Raw genomic sequence first — 27893 nt, 5'->3', positions numbered from 1 at the left:
TATCAATATCTTTCATCAAAAAAAAACTTGAACTGTAAAGTATTTTCCACTACAATATATTTGTGTTAATGAAATATTACATTATGACAGCATTTCAACAAATTATAGCATTGAAGACAGAAGCATTCAGCACATAAACATTTATTTCTTAATACTTAACCACACAGAGAACACAGAGTGATGATTTACATACAAGGCGACTGGGCGGGACGTCCATCTCTTTCAAACCAATCGAAGGCTTCAGTTCAGCTGTTAACCTCATGCTTAATCCCAAAGGGAAGTTAGCAGGTCCAGTCAGCACACATTTCACTTGGGTTGAAAAAGGGCTAGCTGCAACTGGTTAAAGTGATTTTGTGTGCTTTTTTAAAAATCATTCTTTTACATATTTACTTAATGATCTTAAATGCCACTGGGACATGTTTGGGTTGTGCTAGATTACCCACAAATCCTGGCCACCATTTATTTGATTATCCACACATTTTCAATAATTTCTCTCTGCAGTGCATGATTTATTCCAGTATTTACATAAGTCTCTTTTGCATTTTCCTTCTTGAATTCCAATATTCATCTAGCTGGTTTTTCAAAATGATTCCGCTCATCTCTGAAACTCTTGAGTTCACAATGAGTTCATACCATTGAGTGATCTGTGTGCTGAGGGACTGTAAAAACAAAGGTCACGGTATTTGGCAAAAACTGGGTAGTTCTTTCAGGAACGTAGTTTGGTATTGTTTAAGCTGTTTATATGCATTTCATTTGAAATTGCCATTCAGTCATAAGTAGCAGGAAGTTCTTGAACCTTGTGTTTTTGTTGGGAAGGGAATGTCACAGGGTGGATTGAAGGATCGTACAGGTAGTTATAATTGAGGGTAGGAAAATACAGGCTGAAGGGTTCAATATAAGACTTTAAAGGGGTAGTTACAAGGCCGTGGTAGTTACATAGCTTAGGTACAGAATTCGGGGCATAGTTACAGAAAGGATTCATACTTTTATCTTTGGGGGCGGAAAGGGGGGCAAGGCAGGAGGTGTCTGTCCGTGTTACTCCGGAACATAAGACACCTGCCACACAATGATATGACTCCTCTCTGCTTTAGACAACGCTGGCTTCATCTGAGGAGCTTCACTGTCTGCTTCCTCTGTCTCATCCTCACCATCACCTGAGAATGACAGAATGAATAAGTTATGATTTCATGACCCAATGTACATGCTAATTTCGCTTATTAATTGCTTCTCACCAATGCGGAAGTCAATATAACCCTCTCCTCCACTCAGCACCAGTACGTTCTGAAGACTCTGAGCTTCTGTGTCCACTGGGGCCGAGGACCCCTGAGACTCTGATGGGCTGTCCAACACGCTACCATTCAGGGTTGCCAGCACATTGCCTGGAAACAAAAGATGACATATTTTGGGACTGACACAGTTTACAGCATATAATATACTCATTGATTTGACACTCACCTGGCACTGACACAAAGAACTTGACGGCATCTCGGTGTCCATGAAAACAGAGTTGGGCCTGGGCCATGGAACAGTATGGTATGAAGCTACTCTTCTCAGAGTTACTGTCATCCGCATATACATGGATCACGCCCCCTGACGATGTAGGTGACACCTTATTGGCTACAAGAGAACAGAAACCAGCAATCATAAAGCGCAATGACCAATCGCAGAAACTCACAGGAACTGCCAGAGCTTAAGTAAAGAAATGAATCTGCTGAAGAGGAAAACTAATAAAAAGCTCACAGCATGCAAAAAATATCCATGGATAAAAATTATAACAACACTTAAAATGTACATAATGAAGATAGTAATGCACAGAGAGGCAATTCATTCATTACTAAAAAACATAAAACCACTGAAAAATAGTTTATTGAAATAAGTAATGAAATAAGGCCAAGGTGTATATACATATATATAGACATTTATACATTTCTATAGTCTGTTGAATATATTTTTGATTTAGCAATTATATTAGATTTATGTTGTGAAATATATATTTATCTGATAAATATGTATATGTGGATTTATATTTATATGACTGCATTTCCCTGTTGAAAATAAGTGGGGGGAAAATGACCACAACATTTTAAATAAACAATAAATATAGTAATGCACAGAGAAATAAGTCATCCATTACCAAAACATGCTAAAAACCACTGAAAGAAAGAAAGTTTATTGAACCATGGAATAAATTAAAGAAGACCAAGGTGTTCCCAAAAGAAGTGTGATGTAACTGATCTTACAAGAATGACAGTCGTAACGCTCCACACTTACCCCTCAGTCCCAGGAGCTGCCCTCGATGAAGAACTACGGCTACAGGAAGGAGGAAGTGGGAAGGGGAACAAGGCAGGGCAAAAGAGCAACACTTATGAGACAGAGCAAAAGAGGGTAGTGGTACAATAGAGAAAAAGGAACAAAGAAGAAAAGCTAGAAAGGAGATGACAGGAGGCAACACAGGGTTTGTTGGGTAATTAATGGATTAAGGAGGTTGACCTAGCGGTTAATGATCTGGGATGATGACATTAAAGTTTGCAGGTTAATCCCAGGGTGTTGGCAACCCAATGAGCTGAAGAGTTAGTGAGATTCAAGCCTCTTTACTAGCTTAACCGGCAAGACTTCATTGGCTAGCAAGCTTCAGAATAAAGACCATGCTGGTCGATCACCAAAGAAGAGCTAACCAGCATAAACCAATGACAGGGACATGTTTCGGTTGATCAATGGAAAGGGAAAAGGTTAGGATAATCATGTGAACACTGAAGTGTGTCGCCCCAGACGTACTTTCAGTCAAAGGGATTGAGATGATGACACCATTTCCAGTCCCCACCCACAAGCGGTTTCCTCCAATCAGCAGGGCAGTTATTCTGACAAAAGAGAAGCCCAACTTTCCTGTACCTGTCAATCACAGACAACACAGCAGAATGTAAAACTACCGATATTGTGACTACCGATCTTTTATATATATATTAGGCTAAATGTTTCCGTCAATAAATTAATATAATAATTGATTAGCATAATAATAAAACTTTCAGTTGAACTGCTTTTAAGGATCTGGAGGAATAAAATAAAATATGATTTTGCCAAGCTAAAGCTTAAATGCTAAGAGGAGGCAATTCAGCAAACATCCCTACTAAACTCATCTCTAACCAGAAGCTATAAATAAGAAGTGTTGAAGTGACAGAAGCAAGCGTTACCCAGCATCTTGCTGACGTAAGGCTCGATGTCCACGTCTTGTAGATGCTGGTGTGTGAGTGCGTGGTATAAGCGGAGCGTGGAATCCAAACGGATTGACACCCAGACACCATCACCGATCCATGCCAGCTGCCTCACCTGGCTCTCCTTGCGTGGGTGAGCGTCAAAGGATTTCTATATGAAAGAGAGAGAAACATAAAATCAAATAAAAGTCCCAAGACAAAGGTACATTCGCTGTCTGAGACTCACCTCAATCTGCATGCTCTTGGGCTGGATCACGTGGATCTTGTTCTTGTTCCCACACCAGACTTTGTCATGAACCACGGCCATGCATCGAATGGAGTGGTGGGGTCTTCCCAGATCCATTAGATGATAGTTGGATAGATCCCATTGTCCATCTATGTTTCCACATTATGGAGAGCATGAATACAAATATTTACAGCAAAACCCTGCTTTAATAATAAATGACAGTTATTTTTCTTATAAGTTTAACATGATGAAAACCTTCAGCTCTGTGGAAGATTGCAAGTGTTCCATCAGCTAATGCAACCAAAACTCTCCCCTTCACATGTCTGAAGCACAAAGAGACAACGAATTATTACAGAATATTTAATATACCTTGTGATACTTGTTATTGTTCTTTATGGTCTATACTTGTTATTGGTAAACATGTAAACATATACATATATATATATATACTACTGTTCTAAAGTTTGGGGGACAGTAATATTTTTAAATTTATTCAGTAAGGATGCATTCAATTGATCAAAAGCGACAGTATAGACTTTTACACTCTTACAAAAGATGTCTATGTCAAAAACATGCTTATGAACTTTCTATTCATTAAAAGAATTCTGAAAAAAGTATGTTTCTGCAAAAACATTAAGCAGCACAGCTGTTTTCAACATTGATAATAAATGTTTCTTGAGCATCAAATCATCATATTAGAATGATTTCTGAAGGATCGTGTGACACTGAAGACTGGATAAATTATGCTGAAAATTCAGCTTTACCATCACATGAATAAATGACATCTTAAAATAGATGTAACAGTTCTTTTAAATTTGAATAATATTTCACAATATTACAGCTTTTACTGTATTTTTGATCAAATAAATGTAGCCTTGGTGAGCATAAGAGACTTCCTTCAAAAACAATAAAAACAATTGAAACCGGCGGTAGTGCACATAGTTCATTAGGATTCTACTTACACCAAACTCAGTACAGAGTCTTTGAGTTTGATTGAATGGAGGCATTTCTTCCAGTTGGACACTGCAGAGTGGACATAAAGCCTGTGGACAGAGTTTACAGTGTATTTTATATGGTGGATATAATGTTGGAAATGGAATTATGACTTTATAATGTGAAAATACAATTGAAGATGTAATGCCTACCAGCCGTTTTGGGCTCCCAGCCACATGGTTGGGGCAGCACTTGTTCCTGCCCGATCGTCTCCTGCCTCTTCCGAGTCTGTGGGGGCTGATGTCACTTGCTCCTTTGGCACACCTGCATCACTGATGGCAGAGTAGACCATTTCAATTCAACACATCATAAGTCAAGGGCGTAGGTTTGATTTTTATATTGGTGGGAACATCCCCATTTTTGCACATAGGATAGATTTTTAAAAAAAAATTATAGATACGGTAGCCAACATAACTCATAATAACTCATAAAGGGAGTAATAATTACACAATTCTGACTATGTAAAACAACAACATTAAAATTTAGTCTTCTTTACTTTATCCATGGACAAGGATTATTAATAGAGACTGTTTACTCTGTCCGCAGTGCAATTGTTAACATCGCTCATACATCAGCATCAGAGTACATAATACATAATATATGGAGAGCACTCACAGGCAGGGTTAAAATTAATTGGATGATTCAGAAAGAAAACTGTGCACATGTATTTTAAATACGCTTATACTGGGTTTTCTAGCATATTTAGTTTGACTTCTAATAATGTCAATGGTCTACTCTAAACCATTACAATAACAGTGGTTTTATCTAAATATATGTTAATATAATCTAAATATTTGCTAGGCACCATTCCGTAGTTGCTCTAGCGTCCCTCCTAAATTCTACGCACTTGCCTAAAGTATTCAGCAAATAAAAAACATCCTTTTGCAGTCAGAAAAACATAATAGTGGATGACTGGTTTAGGAAATTGAAAGATATCTGTGCAAAAACCTAAATCTCTATTTTTGCATTTGCAAGGCACTTTTATCTAAAGTAGCTTTTATGGCTTTAAAGGTAGGCTATATGTAAGGTACCTGTGTGAGTTGTCAGTAAAGACATGCTCGGTGAAAGATCTGAGGGTGCTGTCCACGTTCTCATTTGGCCCCGTCTCCTCTGACACCTCAATGGCTTCTGTCGCTTCCTCCGCAGACTGTGACACAGCTAAGCTTCTACACACTGGAGCTGTAGGAGCTAAACACCAAGCACATGATGACCAACATGTAGTCTCGCAGGTTCAGAACATACGTTTATAGTCAGTTTGCCCACCTTGGCTTCGGTCCTGCACGGGGGTGTCAGTGCGAGAGGAGCAGTTGCTGCGCACTACGCTGCAGTTAGTGGCACAGCCCACGATCGTGATCCCTGCCAACATGCCCTCCACTCCACCCTTCTCCTCTGAGGCGCCATCTCCACCCTGCTGCTCCAGAAATATCTCACCTGCTGGGTAATCACTCTCACTGGCCGCTACATGCACACACATGGACAGTGCAGTGTTTGTTACAATCGACAGTGCATTTACTTGTATTTAGGACTACACTAACCTGGTACACTGGAGATGCACAGCACATGGGCATTGCACACGTTAAACTGGTCAACTAGTGAGCAGGGCTGGTTTGCATCGATAATGACCACTTTACTGGCCGAGTGAGTGCTGGTCAGAATCCACACGCGGCTGTTCATGGAGTCAGTTTCATGCAGTTCTTTAGGCTAGAAGAGGGTGAAATACCAATGTTTAGATTTCATTCAGTTCATCGTTTATGATGCTTAAAATTCACTTCTAGCATTTTCTACTGAAAGAAAGATGGGTAATCTGTGAAAAGTCTGAGACCCATTTTGAGATAGTGACTTTCATAAACAATTATATTAAATTAAATTAAAAAGTAATTAAACAGTAAATAAATAATACAGTAAATTAAAAACTGTATTATTTGCATAACACATTGAGTGAAAAGTTTAGCAGAAAAATTTGTGTGTGTGTGTTTGTGTGTGTGTGTGTGTACTACTATTCAATAGTTTGGGGTTGGTAAGATTTTGTATTGGTTTTGAGTCTCTTATGCTCACCAAATCTGCATTTATTTTATTTTTAAATATATTTAAAAATTGTATTAATTCCTGTGATGTCAAAGCTGAATTTTCAGTATCATTACTCCAGTCTTCAGTGTCACATGATCCTTTAAAACATTCTAATATGCTAATTTGGTGCCAATTTCTTATAATTATCATTGTTGAGAACATTACATTTGCATTTGGCAGACGCTTTAATCCATTGCATTCAAGGTACATATTAACATTTGATCAGTTTATCAAAAAGAGTTGTGCTGCTTATTACTTTTGTGGAAATTGTGATAATTTGTTCTGGATTCTTTGATTAATTGAAAATTCTAAATGACACCATTAAAACTATTTAAATTTTATATTTTGTAACATTTTAAATGTCTTTACTGTCACTTAGTTACACTTTTGATAAATGTAATGCCTCCTGGAATAAAAACATTTCTTTCAAAAAGCTTGAACATCTCTTCAAGATAAATTTATTCTTGTGTTTTTAATAAATCCATTTACCTTCTTTTTCTCAGGTGAGCTCTGCTCACTCTTGCCGTCTCCGCCTTCGTCTGCACCAGTCAAGGGATCGGAGCCATTGGATGGCTTCACAGCTGCAGCCTCCTGATTGGATGTCTTCCAGCCAGTGAGATCCACGCCGGCAGCACACCACAGCTGTGTCAGAAGAACAAGAGTCTGAGTTCAGAACTTCACAACCTCAGAACCAATAGTCTGCGTGTGTTTGTCGGTCGTCTTCTACCTTCCTGTTGGGGTCTTTCTCCACCAGAGGGCGGCAGTACACTGGCACAGGGACGTTTTTCATACGATTATCCTCTTTCTCATTGGCCTAAGAGAACACAGGAAGGCGGTGATGTTTACAAGGCCTTTGTAAATAAGATCACTGCAACACACTACAAGCAGAAAGATGCCATACTCCCATCATGCCCTGGTTAAGATTGCCTTTATCCAGGGCAGACAGAGAAAGGGGAAACCAAGAACAGCAAACCAGAGCAGCAGATCAAAGTCTGTTAGAGGGTTACAAGGCAGATGCATGCGCAATGACAGGAGTTAATCTACTGTACAGTCAGCAAACGCCTCTGAAAGACAGAGAGAGAGAGCAGCAAATCATGATGAAGGCGTTTCTAAGATGGAGGAAGGTTTGATCCGGACCAGGAGGATATCATGTTACACAATGCTGAGAGAAAAATCTGAATTAATTTACTTTTATCTAGGACTGTGTCCTGTATACAGGATTTCAATTTTGTGATGTGAATATTTTAAAATGAGCTTTTGCTACATTTTAAACATCTGGAATTTGTTCTGAACTGTTACCATTTGAGTTCAACTAAACGTGGCTTATATTTTGGATTACAATAATCATGTATATTTATTATCTTCTTACAAAAAAAGTAATCTGGCAGTACTATGGTACAAGTGGTTTCAGATGGTACTCCAAAATACGATTGCATTTTAAATGCTGAATGATTAGCATATTCATGTACCATTGTATTTGAATGATATTTTGATAGACGGTACTTTGTTTGTAGGGTAAATAAAATGTTTAAATTTTCCATTTTCCATTTACGTGTTGACATTTTGCAATAACGCTGGCATCTAAATTATGATGTCTGGCACATTTATGTCATTGTAGGTTGTAAGCAACTGTACAATCAGCCACATGTCTAAAATGCACTAAATATTGTGTTAACTTGATAGTGTTAGCAAAGCATTGTTAGCAGGAAAGCATGTCAACAGCTGGAAATACCAGAGGTTTAATTCCTAAAGATAAATTCAGCTTCAGCAAAGACATTTTCTGCTATATCAGTTTTCTGCTGTGTCTACGCAATGATTTGCTGACTGAGGCTGAGTCAGGTTTGGGGCCGGGGTTTAAAGGGACAGGGTGGGAGAGGTGCATGCTGGTCCTCTGCCGCTCAGACTTGCCTGCGTCCTCTTCACGGTGGCATCTTGAGTGCTGTCCGCCTGGGAGCCATTCTGTGGGAGATCACAGTTAGCGCCACGGCGACACTGTCACCACGGCAACCCTAACAAACACACTGTCAACCATGCCAACCCTAACACTGTTGCCACACACCAGCACACCATGGACTCGCTAACTAGTTTACATTTCATTTATTTCAATTAGTTGCCAAAGAAACATTTGTAATTTTCATTTTATAAAAATATCAAAAAAGTTTATATATTTTTTTTATAAAATATAAAACATCTAATATTTAAATAGTATTTCATTTATTTTAAGCTTTATTTCAATTAACAAAAGTGACTTCCTTTTAGTGAAATGCTGTTCTTCATTACTATTTTTGAAAGATTTTTAAATAAGATTTTTTTAGATTTATTGCACAATTAAGTTCACTTTAATCCTGTCACCAATTATATTTTTTATCAGTGTGATAAACCATCTGATACTGTTACATACTTAGCTACTTTTTGTTAGTAGTAGTGTAACAAAACATTTGTTTTTAACTCAATTGCTTTCGCACATCTTCAACAAGCCATTCATATCATCACCTACATAAAATCAAACGCTCATCCCTGATCTTGGGAGGAGCAACTCTAAGACACATCCCTCCTGGGATGCATATCTAAAGTGCACTTTGCATATTAATTTGATTTTTTTCTCTATTTCACTTTATTTGTGCAAAACAGTGGCACTCCAGTCTCTGTGTGGAGATTTGCTTACAGAGGTCAGGGGTGAAGGGTCAACATATGGGCAGATACCTGTTTGAATCGGGATGGGACACTCCAGCCACAGGTTTGCATGGGGCCGTCCTTGCGGCGCATGTGCTCACGCACCTGCCGGTACTGCTCTCGGCGCTGCTCTCTGCGTGTACAGAGCGCAGAATCGCTGAGGAGAGACGCAACACCGTTACTGGGCATTCTACAGGGCGAAGAGAGAGAGAGAGAGAGAGAGAGAGAGAGAGAGAGGAGCAGTCAGCGAAAGAGCGAGAAAGCCAGCCAGCCAGCCAGCAGAGGCCAAAAAGAAATGCTACAGACACAGCGTGATGTGAAAACATGATGTGATATAGTTCCCTTACATTTTCGCATTTAGCAGATGCTATTTCATGCTAATGGATGGCAAGCAGACAAAAAAAAGAACATCTGATATGTGTGTTGAGGTGAACTGATGTTTAAAAATGTTATTTAAAACTTAGTGAATGAATTAATCAAATATTCACATTTATTCAGTTGGCAGCAGTGTTATTATTGTTTACTAAAACTATTAAAAAATATTTTTTGTTAAATGAAATAAAGCTTAAATAAACAGATTAGATTGCTAAAACTAAATACACTTTAATAAAAATATATAACATCATATCAAAAAAGCACATACCAAAATGAAAAATAAATTTAAAATTAAAATTGAGAAACTGAAAATATAGAAATAAAAGCTAATTTAAAATATTAATAAATTATATAATAATAATAAAATAACAATGTTTGGCAGATGCTTTTATTAAAAGAATAATACACATTTACCATGATGTATTCCCTGAGAATTGAACCCCACAACCTAAATAAAGTAATTATTAGATTAAAAAATTCAATGTATTTTTATTCTAAAAATAAAGGAAACGTTTCCTTTTAGAGGTTATGTTAGAGTTAGTCTGTCGTTTTATTATTAGTTAGTTTTATTTAAATACAATATGATATTTCGTATGTAAGCTAAGTAAACGTGTGAGTGTGCAACAGCTAACAGTCAAATGCAGCATTAGCACACACCATTTAGCAGGAGTCAGCTTGCCTGAGCAGAAGAAAGAGAGAGAATACACTTTGAGGACACAGAGGGAGGACAAACAGACAGGTGGATGTGTGGATGAGGACATGAGGACATATGGGACAAAGACACAGACAGGTGTGCATGTCTCTTCTCACTCTTCAGGCAGGAACTCCAGTATGCAGTTGGAAGTGGAGATCTGGCACATGGTTTGGGAGCGTCTCTGGTTGTAGCCAGCAGGAGAAGGAGACTTGTAGTGAATGTTGACACTGGTGTACGGGCGTTTCACTGGAGGAGGGCTCGCAGATGAACTAAAAAGACGTGCAAAGCTGGAGAGAGACAGAGCAAAGTAAGTAGGTAAAGGAACAGGAAAACACAGATGAAATGTAGATCATAACATAAGTAACAAAACTCTATTTTAACATTAAGACGTGGTGTGATAAATGGTGTGAAATCAATCCACTTCTTTAACATACTGATTTAAGAGTCAAAGACAATATGTCTAAATCTGTCGTAATACTCACAATTGCCAGATGATAGATTTCTTCTTCTCTGGTAGAGCAGGACTCTCCCGAGATGCCCTGTGGAAGTGAAACGGACAAAAATAACATGAAGTCTGCACTGTAAAAAAAAAAAGTTTTGCCCATGTAATCTTTAAGGTTAAACGTATTTGGTTTGCTGTCAACAGAGGAGGGGCTCGAGGGCAGCGATATGGCAAAAAAAAATTTTTTATCACAATTATTTTTTTCTTGTTGGTTTTAAGAATTTAAGAAAGTCACTGTGGAGTACAGCCAAACTAATTTAAAAAATGCCTTAGAAGGTAACAAAATCTAAAAGAAAAAATAATAACAGACCATTTAGGCCAAATAAGGGATGGGGGCGAATATAAATCTTATTACACTTTATTGATGCCTAAATTATTATGGTGGAGGGATGCCAAAACAGCTGATGCCAGTTGAGCTGCTACTTATTAATTAAAAGTTAAGTTATTGAAAGATTATATGTGTTCACTCCTCCTGAAATAATGAAGTACGAATTGCAATATAATATAGTTCAAATCCATGTAATACTTAATAGTGTTTCTAATAATTATGCTACTGTTCAAAAGTTTTGGGTCTGTGAGATTTTTTTATGTTTTTGAAAGAAGTCTCTTATGTTCACCAATCTTGCATTTATTTGATCAAAAACAGTAAAATAATATATTTGAAAATGTATTTTTTCTCTGATGTCAAAGCTGAATTTTCAGCATCATTACTCCAGTATTTTTTCTGTGATGTCAAAGCTGAATTTTCAGCATCATTACTCCAGTCTTCAGTGTCACATGATCATTTAGAAATATTATGATTTGCTGCTCAAGAAACATTTATTATTATCAATGCTGAGCTGCTGATTTATCAACAGCTGCTCATTTGTCAATCATATTGTCAACACTTGTGCTGCTTAAAGGAACACTCCACTTTTTTTGGGAAAAGGTTCATTTTCCAACTCCCCTAGAGTTAAACAGTTGAGTTTTACCGTTTTCAAATCCATTCAGCCGATCTCCGGGTCTGGCTGTAGCACTTTTAGCATAGCTTAGCATAGATCAGGGGTCACCAAACTCGGTCCTGGAGGGCCGCTGTCCTGCAGAGTTTAGCTCCAACCCCAATTAAACACAATTGAACCAGCTAATCAAGGTCTCACAAGGCATACTAGAAACTTTCAGGCAGGTGTGTTGGACCTGGTTGGAGCTAATCTCTGCAGGACAGCGGCCCTCCAGGACCAAGTTTGCTGACCCAAACTTTTAGTTCATTGGTGATCTATGCTAAAAGTGCTACCACAAGACACGGAGATCGGCTGAATGGATACGAAAACGGTTTAACTCAACTGTTTAACTCTAGGGGAGTTGGAAAATGAGCCTATTTCCAAAAAAAGTGGTGTTCCTTTAATATTTTTGTGGAAACCATAATACATTTTATTTTTCAGGATTTGTTAATGAACAGAAAGTTCATACAGCATATATTTGAAATATAATTTTTTTGTAATTTTCAAAATTGAATGCGTCCTTGCTGAACAAAAGTATTAACTTAAAAAAAAAATCTAACATTTGAATTGTAGTTTATGTTATCAGTTATGTACACAAGGGTTTTGTTCCATTCTATGCATTACATCAATATGCATCAATACATTTTACACCCCTATTGACCGTTTTTTATGAGTGTTGTATTGATGAAGTCATTTAGATTTTGTTCACATGCTTAGATGCACGATACCAGAAGCTTGTAAGCATCCAAATGAAAGTTGATTTGGATGTGAGATTTTAGGTATGTGTCTGCTTCTCCCTCACCTGATCATCTCGGTCCAGCGCACAGCTTCCTGAAGCTCCATCAGTCTCTCCTTGTACTGGTTGCGCTCCATCAGTACACGAGCCATCTCTACACGTGTGAACCGCCGTCTCTGCGTCATGGCGACATCGTCCTGCAGTGGAGATGAGTACTGCACCACAGAGCCACACAGAACAGAGCAGCACCACAAAACACAGCAGCAGTGAAGCAGAGGTTAGTGCATAAGCCCTTCAGCATTACACAGCATCAAATATGTGGGTAGTGAAGCATTGTGAGAAGGTTGAAGGTTTGCTGCGCATTGCATTTTAATTAAAAACGGTTAGAGCAAGGCCTGTAGAAGTGATTGGTAAAACACACATTCAACAACTGACTGTGTATTTGCACTTTGCATTTAAAATCTCACTTTAAAAAGTCATAAATTGTATTAATGTTATTAATGATATAAGAAAAAGCATCGTTTCAAAACTTAGTGAGTGTGATTGCCTTCTTAATGAAGGATACTGTATGCTATGCTGCCTTTGAACTGAGTTAAAACAAGGTGTTCTTGGAGGAGACATAATTCAATTATCACTAGCTTTTCACATCGGTGAGGCAGTTCATTAGTTTTTGGAGCAGAGCAAAGGTGTTTGAAATGAGACTGTTGTACTTACATCCTCTCCACCCTCATCTTTAGAGTCCTGAGATGCTCCTAATGCTTCAGCTCTCAACCTTTTATCAAATGGAGACATTCAGACTTTAATTAGAGTGGAGTGACAGAGACTTTTAGGCCCTTTTTACACCTGGTAGCAAGATACGCTTTGGTCGATCGGATCACAAGTAGACGAGGGAGACGCATTCCCGTTTACACCTGGTGTTTTAATCCGTGTCTTTTGTCCACTTTCAACATCGTCTGTCCTGATTTTATTGAGGGGAGGGTCTATGGGCTGGTGAATCTATGGGCTTTTCAGATCTTTCGATCTAATGGATGAAATAAGCTTGCGCAATTTACATATGAACGATACCGGAGATGACAGAAAAATCTTTCTGCTCTGTGAGTGCGGGTTAGAAATCAGGAATGGTGAGAGAACACTGTGTTTGATACGTTTTCCCATAACGTTTACGCATAAAAGGCGACTTTATTGCTGGATGTCGCCAGTGGCTGGCGGTGATGTTGCTAGTGGGCATTCCCACTGGGTGCCTAGTAACTTTTGTGAATGACATTTACGGATGTTACCCCATGTTGTAGACAACAAATCAGTTTTCTTGTCGCTACAAACTAACATTTTGGAAGGAAAAGTCTAAATATAAATGTAATCAGAACATAAAATGGCTAAAATTAAAGATGAATGAGAAACAGTGAGCGTTCTTTGTCGTCGCGGCTATTTATGTGCAGCAAAAGGGCAAACGTCGGTCTATCGGGGCTCACGAAACCATCCAGGCTCGGAGTCAGCACGGCGAGTACCACTGTATGTACACGGAGACATATCATAAATTATAGGACAGTTGCTGACTGCTGAAATGAGCTTCTCCTTAATCGTGTCTCGGCACCGAAGAGCGACGGATCATGTGCACTCCACTGTCTTTACTCCTATTGGTTGTCGCTCTCGAAAGTCGCTCTTGATTTGCATAAAGTTGAACAGATCTCAACTTTGTTGCATCGCTTGACACGCCAAATCCGGTCGCCAACAGTCGCTGTCGCTCGTGTCGCCGGAAATCGCCCACTCTTCATTGAAATTAATGGGATCATGTTCCTTTGTCGCTTGTAGTGTGAATGCACCTTAAAGCCCCATTCACACCGTCAGCGACACGCAGCAACAAAGCAACATGATCCCATTTATAGGAGGACTTTTGTGGCCGTCTGAACGCATAAGAAAGCAATCTGGTCGAATGCGTTTTCAACTACCTCTGGAAGTGGTTGAAAGTGGACAAGCTCAAAATGTTTTAGACCCCGTTTACACCTGTATTTAGCGTCATCCACTTGTGATCCGGATCAACCAAAACCCATCTTCTACCAGATGTAAACAGAGCCTTAGACTCACAGAGACTCTAAAAAAACACCACAAACCACTTTCAAAGGAACAGACTAAAGGGGATGTTCACACAGAATTCATTTTTGAATTCAACTGTGCTGCTTTTCCATTGTTTTTCTATGTAAACATGTGGTAGATGGATTGGACGCCTCTGAACACTGTGCTCATGTCTCAAATCTGTTTCAGCATCTCGCACACTACAAGGCATTCTAGAAACACGGCGCTCAAGTTTTAAAAGAAGTAAATAATGAAATAATAAAATAAATTTTCCACATTCCCTGTTTATAAGCCCTCCATTTTCTCAGTTCTCTTTTCAGTGTCTTATCTCACACCCTTTCAAGCTTAAAACTTGAAATGTTAAGTTGGAATTCATGTTCGGCTTCTTTGAACAGTAAAGCTCGCCTTCTTTGATTTGATTGGCCATCTCAATCATTTTGACATTGACGAACACTGTTTGACCAACATGGACTCCATCAGAGTCAACAGCAGAACTCCATTAATATTATCACATTTTGGGGAGACAGTGTGGTCATAATTAATTATTGGGAGGACTCCCTCAATGTCCTGAGGACAAATCAATTGACAAAATGTCAATTTTAGGACAGGAACAAACCCTTGCAAACAAACACAGGCAAAAGTCCCAGACCTCTTTAGCTCCTCCTCCAGTTCTTTCACTCTCTGGTCCACTTTGGTCTTGGACTGTTTCAATGTTTCCAGCTCTTCCCGGAGAACTTCCTGTTCACTCGACAGCTCGTCCACTTTAGCAATCAGGTCATTCTTCACAATATTTAGTGCATTCCTACACAGGGCAAATTAATCTGTCAGGCATGCAGACGCATACGTACATGTTCAAATACAAACACGGTCTCTATCTCTTACTTGGTCTCCAGTAGTTGTTTGTTCTCTGTTAGTAGATTTTCCACCTCTTTCCCCATTCCTGTGGGATATACAGAGTTAGCAGGAGTACAGACCACCATGAACTTGGTAAATCTCAGATGAATTCAAAACTGATTCAAAACTACAAAATCACAATTGTTTGAAATTACACCACAAACACAAAAAATTACAGTACATTTATTAATAGGGGCCAATAAAAAAGAAGGTGAGTGAAATCAGCTCAATTCTTTATTGTTGCATTAACTATTAACTTTTAAGGTTTGACTAAACAGAACATCTACAGGGACATAATCACAGTCTAACTTGATAAGTGGACTGTAGAACATCCAAACAGACTTGATTAAAATAATATGATTCATATGAGCCGAAAAGCCATGCATTTGAAAGCACAGCACTGAGCAGCAGAAGATAATAGGATTAAAAGAGCAGAGGCACAAGAGAACATCTCACAAAAAGCATCGCTACAAATCAGGAAAGTGTCACAATGTCTTACTGAAAACAACGTGAGGGGGAAAAGGAGGCTATGAGCCTTACCAAAGAAATCATCCCGGACTGAAATAGAGAGCCGAGGAGGAAAGAGAGGAAAAGTGGCGAGGTGAGAGGAGGCAGCCAAAAAAAAGGAGGAGTAAAGGTATGAATTTGAAGACAGAAGAGGATATTAAAAGAGGAAGATAATGATGGAAGTGAAAAGAGAAGAAATAAAGATGAAGAGAGCAAGAGAGAAAGATGGACAAGCACATGTTAGATATTTATCATCACACACATACAAATAGGAACACACACACCTGATAAATTATTTTTTAAAGAAAAATTTATAAAACAAATCATCAGCTGTCACTATTACACTAAAAAATATATTTTAATATATCAGACCTTTATCTTTAATCAAATAATTGTCATTAACAATTACAAAGGAGCTATTTGTTAAATACCATTCAAAAGTTTGGGGTTGGTAAGATTTTTTATGTTTTTGAAAGAAGTCTCTTATGCTTACCAAGGATGCATTTACTTGATCAAAAATGAAAATATTATGGAATATTGTTGCTATATTGTTTTCTATTTGAGTATATTTTAAAGTGTATTTTTCCCTGTGATGGTAAAGCTGAATTTTCAGTCTTCAGTGTCACATGATCCTTTAGAAATCATTCTGATATGCTGATTTACTGCTCAAGAAACATTTCTTATTATTATCAGTGTTGAAAACAGTTGTGCTGCTTAATATTTTTGTGGAAACTGATACATTTTTACCAAGGATTCTTTGATGAATAAAAGGTTCAAAAGAACAACCTTTATTTGAAATAGAATGTTTTGTAACTATTTTAATGCCTTTACTGTAACGTTTGATGAATTAAAAGAGTTCTTGATGAATAAAAGCATTCATTTCTTTAAAATAAATTCTTACTGACACCAAACTTTTGAAAAGTATTGCATTTTTAAGTGTTTTAAATAATTTTTTAACGGTTAACACTTTATTTTACAGTGTCCTTGTTACTCATGTTACATGCAGTTTCTATAGTAATAACTATAAAATATGCACAATTACAAGCAACAAATCCATAACCAAACCTAATCATAACCCTAAAACTATTTTAAATACATGTAGTTAATTAATATTACTCAGTGTTTAAATGTATAATTACACTGTAACAATGACACTTTAAAATAAATTGTAACCTTTTAATGTTATGTGTTTCTGAAGTATAGTTTATGTGGTCTTTACAGTTTTTTTTTTTTAAATCTCTAGGACACATTTCTCAATACTTTGGTCACTTTTTCACAACTCTTCACTCAGTGATTACAACATCAGTCTATGTGGGCTAAACTGTGAATCATTTTATTTTGCCCAAATTGCATTCAATGACTAATTCTTTGAAATGACAAAAAAAATTCTCACTAAAACACAAACACCACGAAAACTTTATGTACTACAGGCAAATTCGCACATGTTTACAAAACTGTTAAATATAAGTTCAGAACCTAGTACAACATACAAATGAATAAGACAGAAATGTGCAACATACAGCAATACCATATTAAAATATATTCTGAATCTAAATGTAACTAAACACCTACAGTCTTTCAATTTCATTACCATCCATTCAAAATGGGAAAACTTAGGAAAAATGTTTGTAGTGTAATGTAAACATGGGCTATGTAACATACTGCAGTGATTTATAAGCAGTAGAGAGTGTCATTCGTGTTTTGTATAGACATTGTATAATGCTACCTGATGTTAGTGTTTTTTAGGTCTGTGTTTTATAAGTGACAGTGTGTTTGTTGGATGAAAACCTTTGAGTGAAATAGTGTGTTATGGAATAATGACTTGATTTGACACATGTATGAAGTGTTTTGGTAGTTTTAGTGCATTTGAATGTGAAAAAGTTGAAAGTTGGTTAGGAGAACTGTGTGAAGAGTTTTGAAAAAAAACCTAACTATTGAGAAAAAAAAACTGTAATTTTATATGACTAATTGTGTTTTCTAATGTGTATTGTTATGTTAAATCCATGCAAATGTCATGAGGAGCAAAAAAGAATGAGAAATAAAAATACCAACCAATCAGTGATCAGATACACACCTGAGAATTCCCCTAGGGGCGTGGCCGAGAGAAGCACACACGGGAAGGAAGCACAGAGAGGGGTCAAGGGTCAGTGAGTGAGACGGCCAATCAAAAGAAAGATCCACCTTCACACTGAGATAAACAAATCAACAGCTCTACCTTGATAATGAAACAAAACAAATCAGAAACCGCCAACGTAAATAACGGAAAGTACTCAAATTAAACAACTACATCACACAAAAATGTGCTTAGGGGCAAGAGATACAGCCATAAAGCAAACATGATATCCCAAGAGACCTTGCTTTGAGGATACGTCCAGCAGTGTGGGCTTCCTGACAAAAGGCATGCAGTTCAAAGTGCAAGCAAGAAAAGCCTTAGCAATGGCACCATGCGCGTGGCAATGGCACTTATATATATATATTAAAAAATGAAAAATCATTCAGGTCACATATAAAACAAGATAACCTGCATTTATGAGAAAGTGTCAATCAACTGCTGAGGTAAAATGTTTAATGAAGGTCATCATCTGAACTATGAAGCTTACCGAGAAGTTCTGCTCCTGCGTCCACATCACCGATGATGTCAGACTTGGCGTCTTTGATCTCGTGGTACAGAGAGTCTGTGTTGATGCCGAATGCCTCATTCACTATGCCCTGAGAAGGACTTCAAAGGAACAAGAGTTCTCAATCATTATTTCACTTCAAAGCTTGAATCCCCTACATTACACAAAGCAACTTTCTAAACAGTATTCTTAATGATCTGTAACTTTGATTTTGATGGTCCTTTTGTACTTTAAACTTGAGTATTTTGTACTGTTTGTTCACACATGTGAATGATGTGCATCCGTCTACCTGTTTCCTCTTTCGAAGTCTCGAGGGTCCAAGCGCATTTCTAGCTCTGGTGTTGAGTCTATAATGTCCGGAAACTCTGTCCATTCATCACTACTGCCCATACCTACACACACACACACACACACGATTGAAAAGAAGAACACACAATCATTGTCCTGTCAGGGAAAATTTTAATTTTGCATTATTTGTAAATCTGTAGATGTAGTAAGATCAACTAAATCGATCAAAAATTACAGTAAAGACATTTACACTGTTAGAAAAATAATATTATGTTGTTCTTTTGAACTTTCTATTTATCAAAGAATTCATAAAAAATATATCAGTAATATCCACACTGTAATTTTCAACACTGATAATAATAAGACATGTTTCAAGAGCACCAAATCAGCATATTAGAATGATTTCTGAAGGATCTTATGAAGGATTTTTTGTTTAAATTTTATTCAGTGATTATTCTTTGCCTCAATTATTCTCCCTCTTTCTCACCAATACTGACGTTCCTGGTTTCCTGAGAGACCTGCACCTCCATGTTTCTACTAAGACGCTTTGCATTCTTGCGGCCCCAGCCCCGGGGCTTGTTGAACTCTTCCACTGACACCAGCCCATCGTTCAGAGGGGTAACTGTTGCCGAGGGAACAGACGAGGTGGGAGTGTTTGATTTGCTGCCTGTGCTGCTGGGCGTGGCTGCGACGGAGTCCGAATCTGAACCATCCTCCTTACGAAAGGGAACGAAAGGGAACCACATATCACACGCACGTTTTGATAATAAACATATTCAGCTAAACTTCTAAACTTAATCTTCTACACTAGTAAATTTGATATTGCTTTGACTTGTTTGATAAACAAATATTTAGACTTACTAGCAAGGCAAAAATATATTGTCATACAAATTCAAACATGTAAATGTAAAACCGTTTATAAAACATTTATAAATGATAAAATGTCTGTGCAATACAACTATATCCTTCAAATAAAAATATATTTATCTTTGAGTCAAAAATCCTAGAAGCTGAAATGGCAACATGAAAGGTCCGCAGATAAAAAGCTTTGTCAAACAAACTCAAATTGCTTAATACTCATGTGACTTGAGTCATTTTGGAAAAAAGGAAGTGAACAACTCATATCTTCTCTTCCTTCAAAAAACAGATCATTATGTATTCAGTTTATTAAAATAATCTTGTTTTAAACACATTTCAAAAGGCTAAAATAAGACAAAAAAAACATCAGAGAGCAAGGGAGAGGATGGACGGCCAAAATCATGGACCCTTGGAGGCCTGCTGGTGACTATCGAACAACCACCCATGAACCTGATCTCAACACAAGCAGGAGTGTCTGACAGAATGATGGTTATCATGACTCCTCCCCTGGCGCTTCGGGTGGAGTCATATCTGTCACACCTGGTAGCCAGGGGCGTAGACAGGTCTGCTGAGATCGCTGGAAAGCCAGACATCTGACGAAATCATTCTAGCCCCCCCAAGACCCCCACGTACCATGCCATCTCCGCCAGGAAACAAACTCAGTGATGGGGGGCGCTCTGTTTTACTGCAGGACAAGAAACAGATATATGTAGAAGGTCAAATATTTCTAAATTGGCATATGAAAATGAGTAAAAAACTCAATGGACAGGGTGAAAACATATAAAGACACAAAACCTAGGAGAAAGAGGTACAGGTTTCTTAGTCTCTGACACTAAGACTGCTAAACTAGGCAGGGCGTTTGCGTGAATGGGCAGGGGGTTCATTTTTTTATTTCAAATGAGCAAAATGGGAGATAAAAGGACTGCAGAGACAGGGGTTTGGGAAACTGTCAGAGATTGCGGGCAATTTTACCTTTTCCTCCAGTTGTGTCGTTTACTGCAGAGACACACAGCGGCACACGCACAGAAAGAAAGGAAGAGACAAAAAGAATGTGAACACACACACACTCACAAACACAGTGACACATTACTTACACAGGACATAAAGTCACGTCACATACAATATACAGTATGTAAAAAAAATTATGGAAATGATTCATGTTGAAAACATGATGAAATTGCAAATAACACGTTAATTATCTCAAAGAGGAACTGTCATTGGATAACTTCTTATTTCATAAAAAAATGTTTTTGTCATTGAATCATTTATTATTTAATAATATTTTATTTTATATTAAATGTATATATGTGTGTATTTAAAATTTTACACAAATATTTTTACATTCTGTGGGTAAATGAGTAATCAGTGCAGATAACTTCAGATAAATTCAGCTCAGACATGTCAAGGTAAAACTCCTAAAGCTATAAAAAGCTAAAAGCTCCATATTTGATCAATTAATAATTCAATTATATATAAAAACAATTTTTTTAGAAAACTATGTTTACAGCATTTGAAATCTTGTTTATTCTTAGGCAAAAGCCATCAGTTCTGACACTCTCACAACTCACAACAATATGAGCCTGTAAGTATGTCTATGAAAATGTTTAATTAGTTGAAATCAGCTGACTCTGTTTAAATTAAAATAGAAATGTGTGAAACTTGTGGAGATGTGTGTATAATTGAGTATGACTATAAGCCAGCCACAACACTAGATCTGACTAAGCAAGACATGACAAACAAACAGACTGAGCATCATCACCCAGCGCCTAGCAGCGCTGTCTCCAAGACAACTGTTCCAATAATGGGCCATTTTGTATCATCAAAATCTAAACTATTCTGATACATACATCCAAACGGCAATACAGCATCATAGCTGGTGTCCCAAAATAAGAGAATATTAGTTTGCAGTTTGAAATTCAAAAATATTTAATTAAACTGGTTACCCACAAAACATGTTACCGGTACTCAAGACCAAAAGAAACATGCAAATTCCAAATGCACATTCCAAACTCTTAATTTAAACAAGGGCTTGGAATGGATGGATCACGCGGATTATACAAGTTACTCACGACCGTCCGCAGCCTGTGGATTCAGACTGGTTGCTGCCTGACTGTTGCATCTTTGAGCGTTCAATGTGTTCCACATATGTCTGTATCATCTGGAGAAAATAAAATCAATGTTAGTGTATTATGCTGACTTTTTCGAGAAGTGGAGCTTTGTATTTGTAACTTTTGAGTTATTGCTAATAGTGTCCCCACACCTTTAGACCAATGAATTTCCATGATGTTTCCATTCATTTTCCATGCCCAAAATCATTTTATCAAGATCATAATCACAAAGAGCAATTTTTAGCAGATAAAAAAAAAATAGAAGAAAGAAGAAAAGAAAAACTGCATGATGGGGGTTCTTCTGACCTCTGTATGACGCTGGTGAAGGGCGTTATACTCTTTCTTCATGTCTGATTCTCGTTCTTCCAGACGAGAGACTACAAGAGAAGGACATCACGGATGCATAGTGAAAGATACTCAAATCTCTGTTTGTGTCAATGAGTGAATGTAGTTCGATGTAGTGCACTCACTCTGGTCAGCATAGTTCTTGGTCTTCAGCTCCAGTTGTTTTGTTTGTAGCTCCAAAGTTTCCACCATGGTCTGCAACTCCTTCTTGTCTGCCTCCAAGGCATCTTCAAATTCAATAAACTTCTGTTACACAAACACACACACATTCACACAAGGTCAGATCCTTTAACTAACAGCTTGAATCAGGTGAAAGCCTGAGATGGAAGGATGGATGGGAGACAAACAGACAGACAGACAGACAGACAAGACAGACAGACAGACAGACAGACAGACAGACAGACAGACAGACAGACAGATAGACAGATAGACAGACAGATAGATAGACAGATAGATAGATAGATAGATAGATAGATAGATAGATAGATAGATAGATAGATAGATAGATAGATAGATAGATAGATAGATAGATAGATAGATAGATAGATAGATAGATAGATAGATAGATAGATAGATAGAACAATAAAGAGAGACGGATGGATGGATGGATGGACGGACGGACAGATAGATAGATAAAGAGAGACAGACAGACAGATAGATAGATAGAACGATAGATAGATAGATACAGACAGACAGACAGATAGAACGATAGATAGATAGATAGATAGATAGATAGACAGACAGACAGGCGGACAGACAGACGGACAGACAGACAGACAGACAGACGGATGGGAGACAGACGGACAAAAAGATGCATTTGGAGAAGGGTTTGTTTTTTGAATACAATACAGTCACATTTACACATACAAACAGTTACAGGGTACATAACACACACATACACACACACTCCACGTGCAGTGTGTGGTGACTTTGAGCTGCAAGGATTTAAGTGGAACACAATAGGCTCTTTCTGTGGTGTGGCCCAGCCACAAACAACCTCCTGGAATTCAGTAATCCCAGCACTGCAAAGAGAGGGAAAAACCAAACACACTCCATCTAACACTACACACTTCAAACCCCCCTTCAATGAAAACATGACACAAGTCCCATCATGTCATTCAAATGAGTTTTTGACTGACAAAGTCATTTCTACAGTACTATATATACCACCTCATATTAGCAGCATGTCTACATTTGGGATTATATTGACATTAGGATGTTATGTAAAGATTTGTTTAATGTAATCCCAGAATGCTAATACTTTGACATAATGATCCCTCATTCAATACTGCAGTTTAATCATGAAAAGCCATTACAGGTGAAATGTTGGTTAAATGCACAGACATGAGTGTTTCCAAACATGTCTCCCCATCTGCCATTGGTTGAGCTGACGTTGCCGTGTCAGGCTGGTTCGATGCCTAAACAATCTGAATAACGTGCAACAACGTCAAAGGTTTTTGCACTTTTTGGGGGGAAATATCTGTCAAACTTGCTTGCAGCTGTCTCTGCATATTACTTCAGGCATAGGAGATTTTAACACAATTATGAGCATTAAATTACATATGACAAATTGGAGTACAGCCAAGTCATCTGTTATGTCACCATGCATTAGAATGAATATGAAGCAAATTAAAAAACCTTTGAAGAAAAAACCTTCTTAAACCTCATGAATGTCGTAAATAATCTGTACATTTTAGCTTTTATACTGTTAGATATGTCGTTTTTTCTAAAGCAAAATTACATATAAACTTGCAAGTTTATTTTAATGTTTAATTATAGTCATTCTGTTTTCTCTGGAGGATTAATAATGATATAGCCTATACACAAGTTCAATGGGGTTCTATATAGAACCCTAGGGATCTGTTACAAGCCGTTTAATTCGTATTCTAAATGTGGTTCTATAAAGCGCCTGAAAGAACCCTTTAATGTTCTATAGAACCTTTTCTTCTAAGAGTGAGAATGTGTGTTAATACAGTATAGTGCGAAGGATGTTCTAACTGTGGCCACTGTATTCTACTGCCATAATCCCAAAGGACCCGAAATTGGAGAATGATGTTTACTCTCTCTCCCTGTCTCTCCATCCCTCACTATCTCTCTCACTCTGTGGTTTCTGTCTGTCTCATAACATGAGAATCGGGTTACAGCATCAGCCAGCCTCCTTCTATGAGAAAATTGATTACCCATAACCCCCCCCCCCCCCCCCCGCCCATCATCCTCCCCCCAGTTTTGTCCTCTAGACCCCAAGCAAATAAATCTTTGTGTTGCTGCATTAAAACATGAAACAGAAAATAGCTATCCCTAACACTTAACTATTTGTATTCAATGAATCGTATTATTTTAAACCACAGCCTATTTCTTTCTGCATATAAACAAGCCACGTACAAATTTCCCTTACATTACAATTTCATCTATTATTTTTGGACAGGAACGAAACAATTGTGAAACAATTATTATATAGTAGGCCTATAGTTTATTATATAGTGTATATCAACATATTTTATGAGAGCATGAATAAATACTGTCTAGAAATAAAACGAGAGAGAAAAAAACACATTTAAAAATGCTGCTTCTCTGGAGTAAAAATTTTTTTTTACTTTTTAAAAATTGTTTAAAAAAACCATTAATTTTTATTTTTATATAAACAAATCTAGGCAGAAGAAAACTTAGACTATTACACTTACACACATGTGTGGATCTACATAGCGAATCCCAGCATTCACACTGTAGAAACTGAAGTAATGAGAAGTGAGAAGCATCACTGCAGTTTACTGCACTCCATCAGCACATATACCTTCTCTGAATCATCTATGATACTGAAAAACAGCCTCTGTTTTCTCTTTTGCCCTTTTATGTATTTTCTTTCTGTCTTCTGGTACAAACATTTCTGCTCTTAAAGTTACATTTCTCAGTTTTGACCGCTCTATCCTCATTATTTTCACACACTAAATCTTTATACTTACAATCATAAAACACTCACATTATTATTACAGCCTACTTACACTGTGTAAACTCTGATATAAAACTTAATGCCATTAATGCTCTAGTTGTAGTTAAATTTTGAAAATATTTTGGCAATGTTAGCATGTTGTTATGATGCTTGTGAAGGGTCATAAAGGGCATATGTTCCCTGTATCTGTCTGGTCATAGTAGTAGTGCCTGTGCGATGCACAAAGAAAAGATAAGAGTGTCTGTCTACATATGACGTGCGTATGAGACAATCTTTTGTATAAGATTTAGAGATTTATTTCCAGCAGTAATAGGTAGAGCAACACATACAGTTCATTATGGGATAAAACAGAGGGGTTTCTGGTGCACATGACAGGACTGTATAAAGTTTCTCAGGTGGATGTTCCTGGGTCAAGGACAATGAATTGACCAGGTCAACACAGATGTTACGGCATAAATACTTCTCAAAGAGCAGCAATAATTGTTTACGACATCAGTTACTGTGTATAAATAAAGCAAGAAGGTAGTACTTCTTGTACATATAGAAGCTTTAAGCCTAAGACAACAAAACCTTGCTTAAAAACCGGTTGCAAACAATATACTACATGCCTTCTGCCATCTGATTGATATTTCATACATTTTTAGGTAAAATTCCTGAAGTATAATTAAAAAAATGTCCACCTTCAAGCAGTGGTACACATGCCTATTTGCTATCATTTGCATTTTGCATCTTTAACGATTTTTATCAAATAAACATAATAACAACTTTTATATTGTAAGAACATTTTCAAAATGGACATATTACTGGATTAAAGCAACTTTTTACTTTTATTTGATCATTCATGCATTATTATTATTATATATAGGCTATACCGGTATACAATTTTTATTTTTATTTTTTTAGAAAATCATGTTAAAATGTGAGCATCAAACAAGGAACCTCAAGTTTTGAGAAACGTTTATTTGTACATATTTCAGTCATCACTGTATTGCATGCTATGTTTAAAACTACAGAGCTTTGATCATAAAACTAAGCATTAAATTAAATGTCATCCTAAGGCATATTTTTGGGAAATAAAGAGTGACAACTGATATCTATATGCATTTTATGGAAGTAGTCTACTATAGGGTAGGGTACTCTTCGCTTTTTTCAATTATGATCAGATAACACAAACTCTCCTGCTTGACATCGTATGAAAATAATAAGCGATGAGATCATCTTATTATTATTATTTACCTCCTCCGCCTGTTTGCGCAGCGATTTCTCCCGTTCATACTGCGTGATGAGTTGCTCGTTGTCCTCCTTGAGAAGTTCCAGTTCCACCTCATGCTCCTGGTTCTCCGTTAGAACCGAGTCGAGGTTCTCCAGAACATTCACCACCAGCGGCATCAGCTCCTTCACCACCTCCTCATCGTAGCTCTTGATGAGGCGCTCGAACTCCCGATAAATGCTGCTGGCCAGGCCCGACACCCGCTCGGACATGACAGACACGGCCCCGTAATCATCCTGGTACACCACCTCGTCCAGCTCCATCATCTTGGCGACGTTTGATCGAAGCTCGTTATTAGAGAACGATTAAATAAATCAGCGGCGACACGAATCGAAATGGCGAAATGTTTTCTATGAATTCATGACAATGTCATCAGGTGCACATGATGCCGCTGCGCTCCACGGCCCGGTTTCACCAGCAACAGCCGGATTTCGGGACGCACGAACGTTTAATATTCGATATTTGTTGATCAGACGGAGCGCTCGCGAGGGGACGAGCCCTCTTCCCCGCCCGTGCGTCCTGCGCCAGTGTCGGCAGCGCGATCACACGCGCCTCGCTAATGCACTCGATTATTCCCCGGTTGCGTCTGTCTCATCGCTGGGATGGGGCGAAATCCATCGCATCACATCACGCCCAACGCGCGTCTGTCTCTGACGACGCACCTGCCTCTCAACAGCCGCAGCTCGCGAGCCCAGCCATTACTGAAAAATCAATGGAGGAAAAAAAAAAAAAAACCCGGACAATAAATAAATAAATAAATAAATACAGGAATAAATGGCTACCGCTACTGTTCCAAAATCGGATACTGCTTTCTAGCGTTATGCCAGACTGCTCATTTTTGGCATTTTAAATCAATCCGGTGGTGGTTGACAGGGCGGCGGGGGTTCGTGATGCTGTTTCCGTCGGTGACTCTCTCCCGCAGGCTGATGATGATGATGATGATGGAGGGGCCAGCTGACGTCACAGCGCCTGCATGGAGCAGGCCGGAATAGTGATGTCTCATTGTCATTGCTGCTATCAAACACCAACGACATTATTTATAGCAGCCACAATTATGTTATTGTTATATTTAATATACCCTATCCCGTAAATAAGTAGCCTATTAAATGTAAACATTAATTAATTAATATTTGAATGTCAATCCGTCCTTTGGCTTGATTTTTATGTATTTCTTAGCGTGCTGTCGACACTACTAAATAAATTAGGGGCCCAGGGAATCACACATAATGAGGTCACTTTCCCATTTGAAGTTAATCGCTTTAAGGCATCACAGAAACAATTTTTCAGAGCCGACCGCGAAAGTTCTTGCCAAACCCATCACAGAATGCACCATGTTATTTCCCACGTGGCTTCAAATGGCATTGCCATAAATGCAATTGTCAATGCAAGTGGTGCTAGAGCCAAATGATGTCCAGCTCCACCTCTCTGGACACTACTGGGGTGGAGGGATTGAGTTGTGGGTAGGGCAGGGTGCGGCTCAGTGGCTGATAGCCTAGCTCCACCCAATAAGCCCAAATGGCATTCGCTCCTCCTCAC

At 38.0% G+C, this 27893-nt stretch overlaps 1 protein-coding gene across 8 annotated transcripts; it reads right to left on the bottom strand.

The window, feature by feature from the left end:
- Nucleotides 1–46: 46 nt before the first annotated feature.
- mapk8ip3 (mitogen-activated protein kinase 8 interacting protein 3) lies at nt 47–27264 on the bottom strand. 8 transcript variants are annotated; one of them, XM_079633257.1, is made up of 33 exons: nt 26324–27264; nt 22266–22386; nt 22102–22172; nt 21757–21845; nt 20660–20683; nt 20321–20372; nt 19317–19545; nt 18831–18933; nt 18524–18642; nt 15957–15974; nt 15405–15462; nt 15172–15324; nt 13167–13224; nt 12519–12667; nt 10720–10776; nt 10354–10524; nt 9199–9358; nt 8404–8454; nt 7223–7309; nt 6985–7137; nt 5964–6129; nt 5692–5886; nt 5460–5616; nt 4581–4700; nt 4398–4478; nt 3691–3758; nt 3436–3584; nt 3189–3360; nt 2776–2889; nt 2272–2310; nt 1456–1617; nt 1233–1379; nt 47–1154 (listed from the first exon to the last, which is right to left on the bottom strand). In XM_079633257.1, the coding sequence occupies exons 1-33, from the start codon at nt 26621–26623 to the stop codon at nt 1036–1038; spliced, it is 3912 nt and encodes a 1303-aa protein (XP_079489383.1). In that variant the 5' UTR covers nt 26624–27264; the 3' UTR covers nt 47–1035. The 8 variants fall into 8 exon arrangements, with proteins under 8 accessions (XP_079489383.1, XP_079489384.1, XP_079489385.1 ...); XM_079633258.1 differs by having other exon boundaries at nt 9199–9325; XM_079633259.1 differs by lacking the exon at nt 2272–2310.
- Between the last annotated feature and the right edge of the window lie 629 nt (nt 27265–27893).

Source organism: Phoxinus phoxinus, assembly GCF_949152265.1.
Source record: "Phoxinus phoxinus genome assembly, chromosome: 1".
Classification (NCBI taxonomy): Eukaryota; Metazoa; Chordata; class Actinopteri; order Cypriniformes; family Leuciscidae; genus Phoxinus; species Phoxinus phoxinus.
This window is presented reverse-complemented; position numbering and strand designations above follow the sequence as displayed.

Coding starts and splice junctions, on each gene's coding strand:
- mapk8ip3 (XM_079633257.1), bottom strand. CDS start 26,623: ATGATGGAGCTGGACGAGGTGGTGTACCAGGATGATTACGGGGCCGTG. Junction 12,668..13,166: donor AAGATGAGGGTGGAGAGGAT/GTAAGTACAACA, acceptor TCTGTGGTGCAG/TACTCATCTCCACTGCAGGA. Junction 8,455..9,198: donor TCCCATCCCGATTCAAACAG/GTATCTGCCCAT, acceptor GATCTCCCACAG/AATGGCTCCCAGGCGGACAG.